The sequence below is a fragment of the Bubalus bubalis genome, chromosome 3 (assembly GCF_019923935.1).
Source record: "Bubalus bubalis isolate 160015118507 breed Murrah chromosome 3, NDDB_SH_1, whole genome shotgun sequence".
NCBI classification, from domain to species: domain Eukaryota; kingdom Metazoa; phylum Chordata; class Mammalia; order Artiodactyla; family Bovidae; genus Bubalus; species Bubalus bubalis.
The window spans coordinates 64,323,819-64,344,123 of record NC_059159.1 but is presented as its reverse complement, the minus strand read 5'-3'; the positions used below and the strand labels follow the sequence as shown (position 1 = coordinate 64,344,123).

Here is a 20,305-nt window from a genome sequence, read left to right as displayed (position 1 = left end):
GTTATATTGGTTTTCTGCGTAAACCAAGCCACTCAGCTTCTTTTCTCCACTGAATTTTCCTACTGAGCTATCCTCTTTTTATTACTCTTTATATCTCTAATTAACATCTGAATAGGTCGCATAGCCTTCTCTCCTTCGAATACCCTGGATCAGCCGGGGCTGGACCTCGGCAGGACACGACTGAAGTGACTTAGCAGCAGCAGCAGCCTTCCAAGGACTGAGACTTGTTCATTCAAGAGCGAGCTCCTGCCAGCCCACACCAAACTTCCCCTTCTTACCTCCTTCCTGCACTGGAGGCCTGGTCCTTCAAAGTTTCACCCGACATTTCCAGGTCCTTCCAGTGGCTGCTGTGGCTCCCAGGTGCCACCTGCCTTCCTGTTCATGTTCACACAGTACCTGGGTTCTTCCATGAATAAAAGCAGCTTCACCCAATTTAACAAAACCGTTACCCAACTCAGACTTAGCTAAGCGCACACCTGGAGCTTACAAACTGTCTTCCATACAACTTCTCAAGCACGTGTAGAACGATCCAGCCAAGAAAAAAGTGGAAGTGGTGAAACCTCACCGAAGACCGTGCTCTCATCTGTGTCCACATGGACTCACCCCGTGTCGCCAGCGCAGCGCTTTCTGCTCCCTGGCATCTGCAAGTCCTGTGTATGCAGACAAGCCAGCTGACACCCCAACCCTGCCAAGCCCCTGCCCTCGTCCCTCCAGCACGAAGACCTACCTGGTGTCCTAACACCTGGCAGTGGGTCCCACCCGGGGACAGGTGCTCCTGCCCCTCCCACGGGAAGCCTTGTCAGCCCGCTGTGCGCTCAACCCCTCGTCACCACGACCAGCATCCCTACCCCCGAGGCCATGTCGTGCCCCTCTCCCCCCGGCTGGGGGATTTCTGCCCAGACACTGACCAGAACAGCACGAGGCTGCCCAGGATCACATAAACACATGTGCTTGACAACCGCAACACCAACTCATGACATGTACCAGCATCTGATGCTCGTGCCCAGCAGTCCCAGGAGCACACTTGTGCTCAGTCGTCGAGTGAACAGCACGAGAGGAACAAAACAAGGTGTCCTGGGCGTGTCAGGACCAGGTTCACTCCCTGGACGCCATGGATACCGCTCCACAGACTGTGTGTCTCCCCTCCCCGTACGCAGTTCAGTTTGCAAACCTCCGTGCTTGTTCTCAGAAACAGTCTGCAGGTGACTTACCTGTCTCCTTTGAGGTGTGTGGTCCCTGCACCCACACGCGTGCTGGTGCACACACCCTGCTGTCAGCCTGGGCTCTGCCGGGTCCCCACGACTCCTGCTTGCCAAGGACAGCAGTGCCTCGCGGCCCGAGAGACGCGGGACACCCCGGGAGGCTGCACGCTACCCGACACACAGCGGCCGTGACCCCGGGGCACGCTGACCGAGGGAATCAAAGGCCAAACCACACGTTGTCATATAGATTTTAATAGGTTTTCTGATTGACTCATCACAGTCACCACGTGTACTGTAATGATATGCAGCTTTACTACACTAGTATAAATAAACAGATAAATACAGCTCTAGGCAACATCGCAGATGAACAAACTAGGCATTCATGAGTCAGAACTGAACACAGTTATTAAGGAGAAGAGATGCTGACACCCTGCCCATTCTCATCATACCTTCTCAGAAAAGGCACTCCAATGAGGCTCCGCCTGCGCTCCACTGGGCCGGGCACTTCCACCGCATGGTCTCCAGCTCCCCTCGTCGGGCTGACACGCAGACACACCCAACACACCAAAAGGAAAAGTGGAATGGAGTGACAGACACAACCACGAGTGTGCTGGAGGCACAGCCCGCCCCCTGCATCTCAGCAGGAAGGGCACACACTGAGGAGAGAATTGGCATCCGCCCAAGATGTCAGTGTGAAGCAGGACCCGAAATCGGAAAGTAAACAAGGGAGACAAAACACGCCACGTGTGACGCGGTGCGGCCACGGAACCCGCACACTCACCGGGCCTCAGGCAAACGCACGGATGAGAGGTTGAGAGGAGACCAGCTGACCGTGGTTCAGGAAGGGCTGTCTCCACACGCTGGGAAGCAAGTGCGGAGGTGGCCGGAAGGGGGAAACAGGACACAACACTAACTGCAGGCAGAGCAGAGCTCAGGTGTCGTGGAGTTCCTAACGTCTGCTCACCTCTCAGTGGTTGTTCTCATATGGCTTCGAGATCTTATAAATCCTCAGCATCATAAAATCTTCTGTGATCTCCCAGACCTTACAGGTTTATTAAGAATCAAGAGGTGAACAATCACTTCCAAAATATAAAAACAGCTCATTGCAAGATGTGTTTCAGAAAAATGTCTGTCTCTAAAAATTCATTTTGCCTCCCAAGATGCATAATCCAGAATTTTCAGGTCGGTGCTTCAAGTGAACTGCCTTTGCTGATGTGAACTGAGACCATGATTAAGACAGGTATTTTCCAAAACCCCAAATTCCAAACATATGCAGTACATTTTCAGCCCACTGTGCAAGAAAGTGCAGCATGGATTCAAAATGTCACTGGACACCTGGACGTGACCTCCACGAAGATTCACAAGTTCTGTTCAGATCAACATTTCAACTGCTACCTCTGCCATTCTATTGTTTTCTTTTCTGTTTAAGGTTAACATTATTTAACTTTTAATCTGCGAAACAATACATAGTGTTTCAGCTTCCAGTTAATGAGTCAAAATGGACAAGCCGGAAACACAACCCAGAGGATGGCAGTGAGAGATGAGAAAAGGTTTCCGTACACGTGTGATCACAAAGAAACAACCACACCACATCTTAGACCCTCGTTCCCACTGTAAACTTTGTTCATATCTCCATATTTCTGAGTTAGTCTATAAAAATCACATTAAAAAGGTAAAAGTATTTAAGTGTGATATTAACTGATCTGTATTTTATAAATTTTAATCCATAAAAATATAAATAAGAATGGTAAATTTTTAAGAAAGAAATATACATTTAGTGCAAGTTATGAATTACATTTCTTCTTCAGTGTCAGCAGTAAAATACCTTAAGGAAAGGGGAAGAAAAAAAAAAAAACCAGACTGATCTAATTTCAAGAAAAAGAAAATTCCAGTGTTTAAACATGCAACTCATAGCAGGTGCAGCTCGACACAACACTTCCTTCTTGTCACTATCAAAGCAGCATCATTTCCTTACGCTCAATGGTACTTGTGTTATAGGAGTTTTAGAAACAGAAAAATCTGCGTTAAGACCAGTTCACATTATCCATCAAGTCAGAGAGGGTGAGAAAAGCAAGAAGAACACTGTCCATCCTTATCAGTCAAGTCCCCTGTGGTGGATGCTGAACCCCTCCCCCTGCAGAGCTTCCACGGCGCCTCGGCCCCAGTTGTGGTACCAGGCTTGCCCCAAGCACCTCGTGTGGGGACACAGCACCCACTCCCTCCCTGTGACGAGACCCCGGTACGACCACGCACATCTCAATATGAGAAAGGACTGCTCCCCACGTGCACACCACTCTCAGAGGCTTGGTGACAGCTCGCGGGGGAGGGGAGAGGAGAGGAAGAAGCTCGTCCGGAATGTAGAAAGGTAATGCTTTACCTGTACAGTTCAGGAGTTAAACACAACAGTTTTGATTTTAAAAAAAAAAGGGGGAGGGGGGGGGCAAGACCTTGCAGTCTTAGAGATGGCTCAATTCAGAGGGATCCCTTCTGACAGGGGGCCTGCCGGCCTCTCCGCAGGGCCAGAGAGGACGGGGTCGGGTCAGGGCCGCCTCCAGCGCTGAGCGCATGGCTGGGACGGCCCCGCACTGCTTGCCGGCGCCGGTGGGGAGGCCCGGCCACCTCCGCCGCCCCTCCCCGCACCACCGCAGCGTCGGCAAACCCGCCGCAGGAGCCGGTCCTGCCTCCGGGTCAGAGCGAGCTGCTGCTGAGCAGGCAGGCCTCCTCCCCGGCCTCCTCCCCCTCCTCCAACGCGGAGCTCAGTTGAACATGATGGAGGCGGGGTCTTGGTTTGCCGTCTGGGCCATATGACGGAGGATGTCTTTTTTTGTGATGATACCAAGGAGGCGTCTGAAAAGGACAAGCAGAAGGTTACCATTAAAAGGAAAGGAAAGGAGAAGCTAAACCCACAGCTAAATCCTTTCGGCTGACAGAAGGAGAGCAAAGCAATCAGCCCGAGTCTGTATTTTCAAACAGTATCTTGGTCGAGTAACTCAACACCCAGCAGCCATGCTCGGAGGTATAGAGCATGATGCCCCTAACCGCTCAGTGTCCCTGCCCTGAGACTGAGAACCGGACCGCGGAGGCAGAGCCTCTGAGTCACGTGAGCCAGCGCGTGAGAGAGCAGAATGCAGAACAAGAAGGGGCGCTAAGCCCACCTGAGGAGAACAGCTCCTTCCCACCAGGCTGAGAGAAGAAAACATAATGACCAAGTCCCCTTTAGAGTGCACTTTTCTTTAAAGCCAAAATTAACTGTCTTTAAAAAAACTGATTTAAAGAGTGCCCAGCGGTATGCCGAATCTTCATGAAAGCACATACAATTCAGGTAAAATGCACTTAAAATGGTCAACACAGAATTTCAATCCCAAACTTCAGAACCCCAAGAATAAATCTCTAGGATGACCCAAGTTTCTACTACAGTCATCGATGTCTTCCTTTTCTGATTTTAGTCAAAAAAGGTACAGTGCTTTTATGAAAGTCTGAGTTGTTAATGCTTACGTTAAAAGGTAGGTGAAAAAAAAAAATCAAGAAGCACTCCTAGAAGATTATCACAGATGAAGCAGAAAGCAGAAGGGATGAGTAGTTACTTATTTTTCTGGCCAGTGGTTTCTTCAAAAAGGATGCATGGAGATCAGTGCTAGATTGAAGTCTACAGGGACAGGCCTCATGGAGGGGTGACAACCAGGCAAAACAGCCCAGCGTGAGACTGCCAGAGCCAGACAACTTAGAGAACTCAAAATCCTCTTTAGTCACGACTCCACTGGGACCCACAGCCACACGTGACCCTCAGCTGCTGCCCACACTCTAGAAACAGCCTACAGAGGGTGCTGGAGCCCAGGCCCCGGGATCTGAGGCTGTGTGGGGCGGGTGGGCCGCTGAGCTGGGTAATACCACGTGTGCACACGTGGGCTTAGACTCCCCACGACACAGCCAAGACCAGGGAAGAAAGACAGGGACGGGCTTCGGGGGGCTCCTGGGTGGAGTGGGGATATCTGCTGTAGGATTGTACAGACCACACTGCCTACAGTCCTAAAGCCAAGGAGAGGCTCTGGTGGCCAGGAGGTAGGCCTGCTGCTTCCCAGGGCAGGGTGTGCACACACCCCCGTGTGAGGAGGAGGAAAGGTCTAACAAAGCTGATGGGGGAGGCAAGGGCATGGAGCCACCCCCCGCCCGGTCTGGGGAGCAGCCGCGTGATCACCAGGGGCTCGGCGCGCCGCGTCAGCTCCTCCAGGTGTGCTACCATGTTCTTCTTGGTGATGATCCCCAAGAGGCTCCTGCAACAGACCACGTGATGCTAATGACTGCGGGGGACTCGGGGAGGGGTCCTACCATCATGATACAGAGGGCTAGAAAGAGCTAAAATGTGATGGGCTTCAGAAAAATACACACAGAAGTGCTCTGAAACCCCAAGTACCACTGCATTACCTCTACTGGCTTTTGCATGTGACACGATCCTACTTTAAATACTGGTAGGTAGCTGTCCTTCTTAAATTAAAAATCAAGATTATAAAAACTCAAAATGAAAATGACTCCAAAAAAAAGTACAAAGAAACGCCATTGATATAGAGCTGCACAACTATGAACTGCAACTTCAAGTTCTCTCCACAGAAGAAAGTGCTTCTCTTTCCTCAAGGGCCAGCCCCCGGCCCTCCTCACTGCATCCACCTTTATAATGGAAGTCAATGAATTCAACTCATCTCAGGGGGTATACACAATGGGTGTTGAGAACCTTAAAAAGCTTTCATCTTTAAATTCTGGAAGCCCCTCCAGGACACCCTGCCATCTGGCTAGGTCAGTTCTGTGTCACACTGCCTCAGACCACCCCGGCTTCCTGAAGAACAAACTTCAGCAGGGGACCTGCTCAGTCAAGGGCTCTGGGCCCACGGGAGGCTGCTTATACAGCGGTCAGTCACGGGGCAGGGAAGGCCCCCAGGGAGGGATGGGCAGGAAGCAGGCAGGGAAGGGACTGGGAGAGGCAAAAACCGCTTCTTTGCAAATGTCTTCTCATCTTTTACAACGACGCACTTATCCTTAAGAACAAAGACAAGCTGAACAGTTCTCAGAGCGTGGGAGCACGTCTCCCTCTAATAGCTCAGAACATGCCCCACATAAAATAAGCACCCACTCAGTTCTAAGAGAAACAATCACCAATTCACCTGCATATATAGTTGGAATCAAGAAAAGCGAGCATCTTGACATTAAAAGAACCCCAGTTTAATTCTTACTCGTTCTTCTCTACCTGATTACATACAGTGATTAATTTCAGTGAGTAAGTTAGTAAGCTCTGCCAAACCTCGAGGTACTACGCAATGAGGTCAGTCATGAATTTATTAAGGACAAAATGGCAAACTTATACATTTATAAAGTAATCTTTGTATTTACAAAGTAACGGCCATAAAAGGAGGAAATACATATGTTTCCTCTCTTTAGTTACTGGAGAAAAGCAATTTCAGAGTAATAAGGACAAACTTAGTACCGCTTTATTAATTTCAGAAGTCTGGGGAAAATCAATGCAAAATCTGACTCCCGTAAAAGATGATTTTGTTCCTTGGGGCGCACAATGCTGTAAGAGCAATAAAGCTCGACCAGCACCCTGCCCCAAGGTATCTGTGTCCAGAAACACCAGGCCCAGGAGCCCCTCTGCCCCCCGGCTTCCTCCCCCAAAGGTGCATGTTTGGAAAACCATGTTTACTGTCCGCCCCGTGTGCGAAGCTCCACAGTAAAGAAGCCTCTACAGCATTTGATCCAACACTTTCCTGACCCACACGGCCACAGAACTCGTTCTGAGCAGTTCCTGTGAACGTCCTGCTGGTTCCACCAAAGCTGAAGGATTCTGAGAGATTCTGCTTACCAGAACACGAAACGTGGGCAAGACCCTCCCCCCAACCTCGTTTTCTCCTTTCATCTGCACATCTGGATTCCTCAAGTCTTCTTCCCCCAAACACACAGCTGTTTTCCACCTCTAAGGACTCAGTAAGAAACCCTAACATGTTGACCATTAGACTCTCCACTAAAATGCAGAAGACACGCGCTCTCTTCTTATATCAACCTATTTTCCTTAAAGGACAAAAATAAGGAAAATGTAATTACGGCACCTCCCACCCCAAGCTGTCTTGTAAAAAGGCAGGCTCAAGCGAGAACCTGATCTGTCCGCCCTGACCAGCGCCCTCCACTCACTCCTCTCTAGCGCCTGTGCCACTCAACAACCTGGCAGGGTCAGCGGAGTGCACGGCGGTAACGAACGCCAGGGCCTGGGACGTGCTTCACCAGGACTGCGCAAGGACACGCCCACTGTCACGACTGGGGAGGACCAGCCACAGGAGGCACAGAGAGCAACACGGAGCAGGTCAGAGTTGAGGACGACCTGGCCTGGCTTCTGACTGAGCCGTTTATTACTAAAGGGACCCCCACCCGTAAAGCTTTCGAAAAGGTACTCCATTTAGCGTCTACTTATTAAGCTTTTAAACAATGAAGTTTGGTACCATTATTCTTTAAACAACCCTAAACAAAAGAAAACAGCTATTCTGCTGACATACATCTCTTCTCCCATCAGTATCTGTGATATCTGATCATCCAACGCCCTGCCCATCACTGAAGATAAGCCTGAGGGTAAAACTGCCTTGCACACCAGTTATAAACCTGGAGGCTCACACCCAATAGACTTGTTTGGTCGATGGCCATTTATCTTTCATTAGTTGTAAAATAATGTAACATAAAATCCAGATTTCTGACGACACATCAATAACTACAAGATATGCCCCACATAAACAAACCCAGGTTTACGCTGTCACCTGACAGCTGACACGCAGTTCACCCCAGTTCCCAACCTTCCTGCCCCAGCCTTTCTGGAGCCACTGCTACGCTCAACCCCAGGCCAGCTGATGCCCATTAACTGGAGCAAACCACAAAGTGGGAGGATTTCCCCTACTTTCTCATTTCCCTATGGTTACACTAAAATAAATGGAACAAAAATAATCCTTAGAAAACCTCAAAAGTCTCATTTTAGGGAAGGGATGTAAGAGGAAAGCTGTGAGAATCTGCTTTTCTCCCCCACAGGGAGTTGGAGAGGAGAAAAACCTTAATTTGAAGCAACTAATCATGAACATGAAAAATACAGTCAACTAATATTTGCAGAAAACCAACCATGTGCAAAATTTAGTGCCAAATAGCCTAGGAGGCCAAACCACATGCCTGTAGCTACATAAGCTCATGGTCTGGTGCCACGACTCCAAGTGTGAGGCACATAAACCAACCTTAGCAGTCCACTCAGTCATATTTGACCACTGGTTACTAAGTCAAAATGAGTCAACTCAGTCATCGCATATATACACGCACAAACATGGCTTTGCAAACATGGGATGCTGGTTTAAAAACTAAAATTCAAACATTCAAATGCAGCAGTATCACTATGTGATGAACAGCGAAACTGTAAGTGTCATCGTGTCACACGGGACCAAGAGAGCCTTTATACTGAAGAGAGACACTTGAGCACGTTAACACTGAAGGAAAATTATTTTATAGGATAATGTGAAAATATCTATTAAATTTTCAATGCATTAACTTTCAAATTTTTCACTTTTAGGACTTTATTCTTCAGATCAGTTTTGTTCAGTCACTCAGTCATGTTGACTCTTTGTGACCCCATGGACTACAACATGCCAGGCTTCCCTGTCCATCGCCAACTCCTGGAGCTTGCTCATGCCCATCAAGTCGGTGATGCCATCCAACCATCTCATCAACTGTCGTCCCCTTCTCCTCCTGCCCTCAATCTTTCCCAGCATCAGGGTCTTTTCCAGTGAGTCAGTGCTTCATATCAGGTGGCCAAAGTATTTGAGCTTCAGCTTCAGCATCAGTCCTTCCAATGAATATTCAGGACTGATTTCCTTTAGGATGGACGGGTTGGATCTCCTTGCAGTCCAAGGGACTCTCAAGAGTCTTCTCCAAAAAAAAAAAGTCTTCTCCAACACCACAGTTTAAAAGCCTCGATTCTTCGGCGCTCAGACTTCTTTATAATCCAACTCTCACATCCATGCACGACTACTGGAAAAACCATAGCTTTGACTAGATGGACCTTTGTTGGCAAAGTAATGTCTCTGCTTTTTAATATGCTGTCTAGGTTGGTCATAGCTTTTCTTCCAAGGAGCAAGCTTCTTTTAATTTCATGGCTGCAGTCACCATCTGCAGTGATTTTGGAGTCCAGGAAAATAAAGTCTCTCACTATTTCCATTGTTTCCCCATCTATTTGCCATGAAGTGATGGGACCAGATGCCATGATCTTAGTTTTTTTAATGCTGAGTTTTAAACCAGCTTTTTTACTCTCTTCTTTCACTTTCATCAAGAGGCTCTTTAGTTCTTCGCCATTAGGGTGGTGTCATCTGCATATCTGAGGTTATTGACATTTCTCTCAGCTATTTCTTCCTGCATATTCTTCAGATATGCATATATAAATTAGTACATACGAATGTTCACTGAATATTCTTTGTAACAGTATAATTCAAGAGAATGGTTACAGTCAACTAGAAGGCAGGACAATGAACTGACCATAATCCTTGGCAAGGCTGTAAGCTCTCGGCATCCTGCCCACCATCATTTGCTCACTGTTATCACACTGACTACTACCTATTTCCTGTTCTCCCCTTTCGTGAGCAGTATTATTATGGTTGTTTTGTTATTTCTCATCAATGCAGTCTGAGGGCATTTGAACCAGAAAACTTGCCCTTTGGTTTCCAGAACAGTGAACATTCCTTCAAGGCTAAAGACACTTTGGACTGTGAACATCAAGCCGGGTGCAGTGGCTGAGGAAGACCATGGAGCTCTTTCATAAGAAGGATAAGGGTTATGATGTGGCAGGAAGAGTGTGCACAGATGAGTATTTTAGTCGCCCAAGGAGTCTAGACTACCTGATGTCAATTCTCAGCCTTTCTATTATTAGCACACTCTGAGAGTTTTAAATATTAAATTATGCGACGACGCTCGCATCTAGAGGCCACATGGCACCATTCTGGGGGGCGATATGTACGCAGAAGTTGCAGGGTAGGTCTCTGTGGAGAACTCCTTGGAGGAAGAGCCGACAGAGACGGCACCGGTAAGCCTGCAACGCCCTGAGCTGACCAGCCATCCTGCAAGCTCAGAGCAACCACAGAGAGCCAAGGAAGCCCTGGGACTTTGTTCTGGACACCCTGAACCCACCACCACTCCCAGCAACTACCTTGCCGGGCTTGGCAAGAGTACCTCGACTCTATCATATAATAAAAAGAAAACCCTTATCTTGGGAAAAAACAAAAAGAGAACTCCCTGCCCTTGATCAAGAGCTCATCCCTCCATTGATTCCTCCCTGCTTCCTGGAGTTACCTTCAGTGGCTAGCACAGTGCAAATACTAGCCATGAGTCACGCTCTCTAGCTTCTATTTGTATTCCAGACCCTTATGGGCTAATACATTATCCAAGAAATCACGGCACTTTCCTGGTGGTCCAGTGTTGAAGCCTCTACTGCCAATGCAGAGGGCATGGGTCCCATCCCTGGTTGGGGAACTGAGATCTCACATACCACACAGTATGGCCAAAAACAAACAAAAAAAGAAATCACAAAGAAAGAGATGGACTCTACTGGTCAACAATCACATCAAACAGCAAGAGGCAGGACTTCTGAGCTGGGGGGCTACTGCTCCTGGGACTACCTGTGCTGACCACCGGCCTGGGCACAGCGTCCCACTTGGATGACCACCTCCATCCAGAGGGGCCGCAGGGGGGCTGCAGCCAGAGGCGCCCACCTCCTGCCGTCCCCTAGAGAGGGCCTGCCTATTCTGTCTGCGCAGGATGGCTGTGGGACTGCTGGGTCCTCCCGTGTGCAGGGTCTCCAGCAGTCTCACATGGTGCGGGCCAACTGCCCCACCTACTCCACCCAGCCTCGCTGTCCTCAGCCTTCAGGTGCGGGCTCCAAGCAGAAAGAGCAGCGTGGTGGGAACCAGGGGGCCGGAGAGAAAGGGCGGCAGGGAGGCACACCGCAGGCCCGGGGCGGGGAGCGGCGCCAGGCAGCAGGCTGTCGTCAGGGCCAGAGGCGCAGTGTCTCCCTGCTCCCCAACTCCCACCAGACCATACTTCCCCAAACTCCCACGTGGAGAAACACGGCCAGGTTATGTGCGAAGGGCAGAAAACCAATGTGTGCATTTTAAATACATAAGTGTTTATCTGCCAGACTGTATTCACAGGATTTGCAGATGGAGACTGTAGAAAAATGGAAACAGAGCATTTGCAAAAGGCTTTCAGCTAATCCACCAACTTTGTCTAATTATACACAATTTCCCTCACCACACAATTAATCAAACAGTAAACAGCCAGCTATTCAGAAAGTTATTACTGTCCTAGAGACAGACACTCTGACCATGAAATATCTACAAGAACAGGCTGCTGCAGTGCTCCATGCAGTGGGGTCCACTGCTCTCCGAGAAGGGACCCGTCAGCTTGGAGGCCCCCCAGTCCCTCTGCGACCCCCTAGGACACATCACCTCCCTGCAGCCCTGAAGCGTTCCTGGTTCAGCAGAGACCTGGCAGTCAACACTTCGCCCACCCTTGGTAAGTGGGACTCTGAGGGGCTAATCCTGAACGGCAGACCTCCCCCGGGGGCCCCCCACCTGACCCCAAGGGCCCCGCACGTGAGGGGGACACACCCACCCGTTGTGCGTGACGAGGCACTGCCGCAGGCCCAGCTTCCGGAAGATGTCCACCACAATCTCCATGGGTGTGTGGTCTGTCACGGTGAACGGGCTCATGTCCAGGATGCTGCGGAGCTTCAGCGGCCGGGGGCTCTCGGCCGGCAGGGACGGGGTGTGCTGCGCGAAGCACACACGCGAGCTGCCCACAATCCCCTCCTGCTTTTTCCGGGCACTTTCTACAGAGACAGAGAAGACCACCCATTACACACTGACAGGGCTCCTTCTGTTTTAATAGTGACCTGCTTATTCACAGCCTTAACAAACATATCCTTTAGACCTCTTCATTTTTTCCTCTCTTCCTAACCAAGAAAAAAAACCCACTGAAAAGCTATTTCGTGATCTCCTGTACTCAACAGAATCAGAATCCACTAATAACAAATCATCTTTGTGCAAATAAAATATTTTTGGTGTAATCATTAGCACGGCATGATTTTCACTGCTGCTGTCTAACACTGACGGACCAGGAAGCGTGCTGGGACCATGGGACCTGACACCTGCACAAGCAATGAGACAGCCCTCACTAAGGGAGCCTCCCCTCCAGGGCCCACCCGTGCCAGATCCACAGAGAACTCCAGCCTCCGGCCAGGACCGACTGTCTGTCCTCTGCTGTGAACCAGCTAGTTCGTTCTCTTTTCTGGCATTCAAGCTTAATGTTCTTGGTGAGCCCTGAGTGGGGTGAAACTATTCATACAGTCACGTTCCTGAAGGACACCGGCCAACTTTCAGGGCTTATCTGTGAAGGCCGTGAATTCCTGCTCCTGGGGCCCCGCTGCCGGTGCTTCGGCCTTGTGTCTGCTTCCTCTGCCACCTCTCAATGTGCGAGACAGGACGTGGCCAGGAGGCAGAGCACTGCCGAGGAAGAACACAGGCCACGGGGCGGGAGGAGGAAACCCACAAAAGGGAGAGCATACACAGGGAAAATGAAAACGCTCGTGTTCCTGCTGCTGAGTCAGTGTGAATTCAAAACTGCGTACACATTTGGTATCTGTCATAACTGAACATTATTTTGAACAGAAATTTTGCTACAAAAACATTTAAACAAACATACTAAGCATCAGTCCTGCATGAACAGTGAGCACAACTCGTAGACACAAGCTGCAACCCTTTCCACTCTTCCCGATCACTAAGGCCCAGCTTCACCGTGCGGTAACGCCCAGCAGGGTTCTAACACTGGGACTCCCGAGCACACCTCGAAAGCATGAGGAAGACACAGGGGAGAAGAAAGCCTCTTAGCAACTGACATAAAGGACTTCTGAAAACTGCTTGTTGAGCTGCTGTCAGCCCAAGGAAGCATCAGGTTACTGGCCCATCATGAATGACAGTCATTTGAGTGCTTTTAGAAAGCTAACCCCAATGGTCAACCTGAAACCTTAACTGAGCACATATTATACCATTAGTGCACCAAGCAGAAAGACTGCTTAAATATACATCCAATGATAACACAATCCCAGAAGAGTTTAGAAAAACACTAGTGATGACTGTAATTCATTTACTTTTTTCCTGGAACTATGGGCCTTTACACCTGCACAAGCAAGGAGACAGCCCTTACTAAGGGACACAGAGGCACACGCCTAGGGAGTCCATCTGGGACTCTAATGTGTTGTCTGAAGAACACCACTTTTATATGAAGGCCGGCATTATTCACACAAGCACACTTACTGAACACGTACTAAGTGCCAGGACACCTAAATTTGGTTTTTGGGGAAAAAAAAATTGTTTTTGAATGTCATTCAAAGGCTTTTGAAGCAGAAATCATCATCTGAGTTTTGACGTGATTCACTTTTTTTTTAAGGAGTGCATGCAGATACAGAGTTACACTTCCAGGGGAAGGGCTTACTTGTATTAATTTAGGAAACAAACAGGTCTCTATATTCATAGCATGGTGCTTCAACTACCTGAGCAGGTACAAGGCTCCTTTTAACTCCTACAAAGAGATACACAAGAGACTAGTCCAGGGACCAGCGTTTGGATTCCTGAGTAAGCACCATTTCACAGTCTGGGGTTGGTAACCCTGCTGTGGGGAGAGCCTGAGCAGGGTCTCCCCCAGGTGCGCTAAAGCTTTACATGGCACAGAAGCTCCTGAGGGGGCAGGAGAGCCGTGCGGCGAGGGGGCAGCCTGCCCCTGTGCCCCACCTTTCTGACCCTGGCCACTCTGTCCATGCCATTCAAGTTCTCACACATGAACAGTCTCCCTGTAAAACCCACAGTTCCTAGTACACAAACGGAAAGGAGCAGGTCCACTTTTACACCCTAAGGTGGAAAACAGAAAAGACAATTCCATTCACACTATAAGTACTGTTAAATATATGCTTCATTTTGCTTTTTATTTACTTCTTTATTAGTATTTTGGTCACACCACAGGGTATGTGGGATCTAGTTCCCTGACCAGGGATCGAACCTGGGCCCCCTGAATTGGCAGCATGCAGTCTTAACCACTGGGCCACCAGGGAAGTCCTGTGCTTTATTTTAAAGAAACAAACAACATCATGCCTTACTAATACATCTGGACCCAGAAAGGCAGGAGGCGTGTCTCTCCATTTGGACTAAACTTGAACACAGTAAACTGCTGTTCACTCCTGGTGAGGGCATGTGGCAGAACCACGACTTAGAGTCTGAAAATATCTTACGAAATTACACGTGTGTCGCTCTCTGACTCAACAACTCCATTTCCAGTATTTGCCTACTTCTGTGCACAGAGAAAACATCAACTGCATGAGGTTATCAGCTGTGTGAGGAAGCAGTGTTTATCGCAGCAGAAGAAGGGAAACATCTTAAGCGCCCCTCAGCGGGAAGCTGACTTATAATCACAATGGATTTCATGGCACCTCCACCCAGTGGCGCTAAAGCTGCTGAAGATAAAACATGGTCTGGAGAGAGGCGCAAGAACACACTGTCCAGTGGAAAAGATGAGACACAGAACAGTGCACGATACAATCTGCTGCTGAAGAAAAAAAGGGAAAAACACACACACTGATGTACCTGAGTACAGAATGCTGCCCACAGACACGGCGGGAGCACGCAAGTGCCTGCCTGCAGAGGTAACCGGTGACCATGGCGTCACAGGTGAGAGGTTTTCACTGTATGTTTAACCTTCTTGAATTTGAACTTTGTGTGTGTACTGTCTACACATAGACTTAAAAAAACAGTTTTAATGAAAATAACATAAAAATGGGGAATTTATAAACAAATCTGGGGAAAAGTGGTCTTTTAAATCTTGAGTTTTCCTATCTCCAGACACAAGACAGCTCATGACTGACTTCAGCATTCTTTCTTGCTAAAGTCTTTTTAGAAGTATCTTATATAAATATATATAAACAATGTATTATCTTATATAAATATATTGAACTACATACTATATCTTACATAAATATAAACTACATACTATAGTTTATGTAAATATACATAAACTACATATTATATCATATATAATATGTTGTTTATAACATAAAAAACCTAGTGCACAGGTCTATTTTTCCCATTCAAAAACTAAAACTTCAGCAAAATATATGTGCATGAACATTTAAGGTATGGTACAACAGACCACAATGTAATCAAGCTTTCTAACAACAGGGTTTGATAACTCATAGACCTAAGGCCCCTCGAGTCCCTGAAACCTGTCATGACAATATTTTATTTCCCAAGACAGTAATAAAAAATATTTTAAAATATATCCACAGAATCAATGGGAGTACAAATAATTCTTAACTTTACCACTGTCTTATCTTTTAAAAACCTGGGCTTTTTCCTTTAAATTTCTAACACCAAAATTCCGACCCTTTTCTTCTTCATTTACTATTACAGCTTACAGTGTAAAAAAGTAAAGAAGGAAGCTCTTCTCTGGTGGCACGTCGGCCGTGGTGGCGGCCCAGAGGTGGACGCACCTGCGCGCAGCCCTGACGCCACACACACTGGAACCCGCACTCCGTGGCCTCCAGAAGAGCTCACAGCGCCAGGACCGCTGGGCTATGGAGGCCTCGAGGCTCTATCTCCGCAGCTGAACTGGCTGATCTCTGCTGCAGACTTGCTCTCCTGTCTCTGCGTGAACAGCTTTTGTAGCTGACAGTTTCCAGTCTTTCGTGACTGGAAAAATACTGCTCATCACACCATCAAGCCTTCCCTCGTAAATGGTGCAAGAACTCAAATACTTTACAACCCTTCTGCAGCAGTCAGAGAGATCAGCTGGAGGGAGGTGCCAGGTTCACAGGAATGACCTTTGGGGACAGGCTGAATGCTCTGCGTGTTCAGCTCCAAGTCCTCTACTGAACACTGGGAGTGGGTATCAAAGCAACAGCTGGATGAAAATACCCTCTGTCACCTCTGGGGTTTTGGGAAGAGCAATCAGACTGTAGAAAAGGAGTCAGATTATGCAGAAGTCTTACCAGCCTCATCAATACTGCAGGACTACAAGGAAAGGGGATAAATAAATTTTGGAAGAACAAAATTGGCTTCCTCCTCAGAAATGGTTTATCTCCAAAAAATAACACAGATGGCTAATAAACTATCAATACATTTTCAGGAATGTCAGCACAGAATACAGAAGGACTTCCTTTTTTATCCTGGCACTTAACCAAAAATAAAATCTCAATTATCTTTTTCACTTGAAACTATACATTACAAATTAATAGTATAAATCTAAATTCCAAAATCAAAAAAAGCAATACACTGTGGATTGGATATGAAACAGACCAAAGATGATGGGATTTTCAATAACTTGCATTCAAATATGAGAATGTATTTAGCTGAATACCTCAACACTTACTAAGGCCTCATAGTACTAGTTCATGTTATTATGAAAACTGTCAACAAAACTTTTCTGGTCAAGTAGTCTGACTCCAAGCTTTCGAAATAATGCCAAATCAAAAGTTCAAATAATATTTAGGTGGGAAACAACCCATGGAAGCATAAATGCCTTTCCTAAAAAAATCCTAAGAGATTAAGAGATACACAATATACCACTTGCCCCCACAAACTAAACAGATTATATTTTCCAGTTTCCCTTTCTTTCAGAAATCTGTTATATATTTATATCTGGCCACCTAGGTACCCAGATACCGACAGCCAGTCAGAGATGGGCGTGTGTCTGTGTGTGTGGGTTTCTTTAAAAGGGTACCTATGGCAATGGTCAGGTCTCTCCTGAGGGCAAAGCCCACGAGTCTCTGCGACTCCCTGGACATGATGACAGGAAAACCGTTGTAGCTGGTCTCATTGATCATGTTCTCTATGTCGTCCACCGTCATGTTGTCCTGGGTCAGCACGGCCAGCGGGGGGTCGCTCCTCCGAGGTCTCATGACATCGGCAGCCAGGGTGGTGTGGGTGAACTCTTCTTTGGCATCCAGGAAGGGGTACCCATTCAGCCGGATGTGGGCTTCATAGATGCCTTCCCTCCCGAAGGCGTCGCCCACCCATTTGCTAGTCATCACCGCAGCCATGAGGGGCACGATGTACTCCAGGCCTCCCGTGAGCTCAAAGACGATAACCACCAGGGACACGGTCATCCTCGTCACGCCACCTGAAAAACAGGAAGGGCCCGCGTCAGGAAGCACAGGCCTCACCAACCCACGGTGGCAGAACTGCTCCACGAGGCAGGTGAGCCCAAACTATGAACACAACTTAGTGAAGAGGACCACGACTATTGTGGTAAGATCCCGAGAAACACACATCTTCTTTATAACCTTTCAAACCTGTTATACTTCAGATTAAAAAAAAAAAAAAAAAACACAGCTGACCAGCTAAAACGGTCTGCTGTTTTGGTTTAATAGCGACATAATCTCACCCCTATGAAAGCTGATGGTTAATTCTTAAAACAGTTTAGTGAAGCGTATCATAGCTAACTTATTTACCACCCACTTACAAATTAAACTCCTGTGGGTAGAATATTAAATTAATGCATCTGTCCTCTAAATCTCTTCAAGATGAGTGAAAATGTTTGGACACCTTGTAATTTCTGTTAATACTGTAATACCCCCTTAGAAAGCCCTTCTGAACCATTCTCAGTGTCCACAAGACCACCACAGGAACCCACCCTTCCCTAACCCAGGCCTCTCCACCCACTGAGCTGTCTGCCCCCCATCTCCAGCTACTCATACCTTATCTTATTACAGTCCTGCTTGACTCATTTCCAACTGTGGAGACTTCGGGTGACCCCTTGGTGCAGAAACCACCACACACTCAAAACCAAACTCCTCCTCTTCTCCAAAGAGCTCCCCATGCAACCTCCCTGATGCCAACACCAGGCACCACGTCCCTCCTGACAACCGAGTGGCCACTCCTGATTCATCCCTTTACTTGGGCACCAAGACTCTCAATTCGTCCGCTCAGATTTGCCCTGCAAATCTCTGTGCAGGGGTCCCTTTCACAGTATCTTCACTCCTACCAGCCTAGTCGGCCCTCAGGACTCTGTTCCTCAACCTGAGTCGTTTCGTCTTCCTTTGCTGACTGCAGCCCCCATTACCTTCCACCCACCTGACTAGCCGCATTCCCAGGTTAGCCTCTCCTCAGTGCTACTTCTACCACGCTGCTTCTCTGCTCAACACCCTACCAGGGGATCACAGTCTATACAGTACCAAGCTTAACCTCACTCTTTTTGTTATTAGCCTAAGAGCAGAAGGCAGAAAGAACCCACTATATATGACATATCTGCATTATGCTATGGATGCCCCAAGCAGTTTACAAAAGCTTCTATTATTTTTAACTACACGCACATTTTATCAGGTATTATGCTAACAGTTTTATATGCGTATCATTGTATATAACCCCCAACAGCAAGAGACAAGTAGTTATTACTTCCATTTTGAAGAAAATAAAAAATCAAGAAGTAAAGGAACTGTCCCAGAGTCCTCACGTTGAAAGTGGCAAAGCCACAACCCTGCTACAGACCTGACCTATTCCAAACACAAACTCGTCCTGATGAGAATCACGCTCCTCCTCACCAACACAACTCCACTTCCTGAGGTGCCCGCAATGCTCTCTCCTGCAACACGGCCAGTTTCTTCCAACCCCACGAGCGCCAGGCCCAGCATCCCAGTTCTGCTGTCTGCATACTCCCAGCCTCGTGAACGAAGTCGCCCCTTGCCAAGCCCGCGCCTCTCTCAGCACAAAGTGAACGTCCACCCGAGCCGAGCCCCTGCTACCCGCTCACCTCGAGGCTCTGCTGACCCCGGTGGCACGAGGGCCTGTGTTCACACTTCTTTCTGTGTCATTCCCCACTTCCCCATGGCACGGATGAGTACCTGCTTCTCTAGAGAGAACCACTCTCTCCGTCACTTTCAGCTACAACACACCTGAAGATCAGTAACTACACAATTTTAACTCACTGAACAGAACTAAGTCAAAATACCAAGTATAACTAAATATAGCCAAAATTATGCTGACATTTTAAATATAAAATAAGTAACAATTTTTCATGTTTAAGAGGATAAGAAATAGATTCTTAGGAATTTAATGCCAGTATTTTGCTTTTCTTTTCATTAAAACAGAAGCTATCTTTTCCCCTTCTGCTATTGATGAACCTTAAGCAGAAGCAGCCTGATAAAGAAATCTTTTACTACGGCTCACAGTCATCACCGCAGAGCTGGGGTGAAGGTGCTCGGAGCTCTGCTGGAGTGTGGACCCAGGAACCATGCCAGAGGTCACAGGTAAGCCAAGCAAAGAGTAAGCAACTCCTCGGACAGGACTAGACAAGCCTATGTTATCCGAGATGTTTGCTGTCATAAAGCGTTACACGGTATTGAAATGAAGTTAACCACACCTACAGTTTTGCACTAACACGTGCTCTGCTGCTGCTGCTAAGTTGCATCAGTCGTGTCCAACTCTGTGCGACCCCATAGACGGCAGCCCGCCAGGGTCCGCCGTCCCTGGGACTCTTCAGGCAAGAACACTGAAGTGGGTTGCCATTTCCTTCTCCAATGCATGAAAGTGAAAAGTGAAAGTGAAGTCGCTCAGTCGTGTCTGACTCTTCGTGACCCCATGGACTGCAGCCCACCAGGCTCCTTCATCCATGGGATTTTCCAGGCAAGAGTACTGGAGTGGGGTGCCATTGCCTTCTCCGAACACATGCTCAGGGACAGGTAAAGTGAAAACTAGTTCTACACAGGCTGATGTCCCCGCTGTGCCCTTCTCCCTGACCCCACTCCTCTCTCAGCCAGCCAGCCAGCCACACACACACACACACACACACACACACACACACACCCCCAGTCTCGTTACCTAAGCATGCGGCCGCGCCGACCATGGCATACAGGCCGGGGGTGATGCAGTCAGCGCCGACCTCACACCACTCCTTAAAGATGAACCAGTCGTGGTGATAGTAGGCCAGCTGCTCCACCGCGATGCCCACGATGCGGCCGGCGATGGCGCCAATGGCCATGCTGGGAATGAACAGGCCAGACGGGACCT

The 20,305-nt window shown here is 48.1% G+C and overlaps 1 protein-coding gene across 9 annotated transcripts in view; it reads right to left on the bottom strand.

Moving 5' to 3' along the window:
* Positions 1–1,438: 1,438 nt before the first annotated feature.
* Positions 1,439–20,305, bottom strand: part of CLCN3 (chloride voltage-gated channel 3) — an 88,640-nt gene continuing 69,773 nt past the window's right edge. For 5 of the 9 annotated variants that reach the window (XM_045164976.1, XM_045164978.1, XM_045164980.1 and 2 more), the window contains 5 exons: positions 20,117–20,303; positions 17,022–17,420; positions 11,871–12,087; positions 5,398–5,473; positions 1,439–4,049 (listed from right to left, as the gene is read on the bottom strand). In XM_045164976.1, coding sequence (XP_045020911.1) covers positions 3,891–4,049; positions 5,398–5,473; positions 11,871–12,087; positions 17,022–17,420; positions 20,117–20,303 — 1,038 coding nt within the window. In that variant the 3' untranslated portion in view covers positions 1,439–3,890. The remainder of the gene's footprint in view (positions 4,050–5,397; positions 5,474–11,870; positions 12,088–17,021; positions 17,421–20,116; positions 20,304–20,305) is intronic. The other 4 variants (XM_045164979.1, XM_044939678.2, XM_045164977.1 and 1 more) reach the window with 3 other exon arrangements.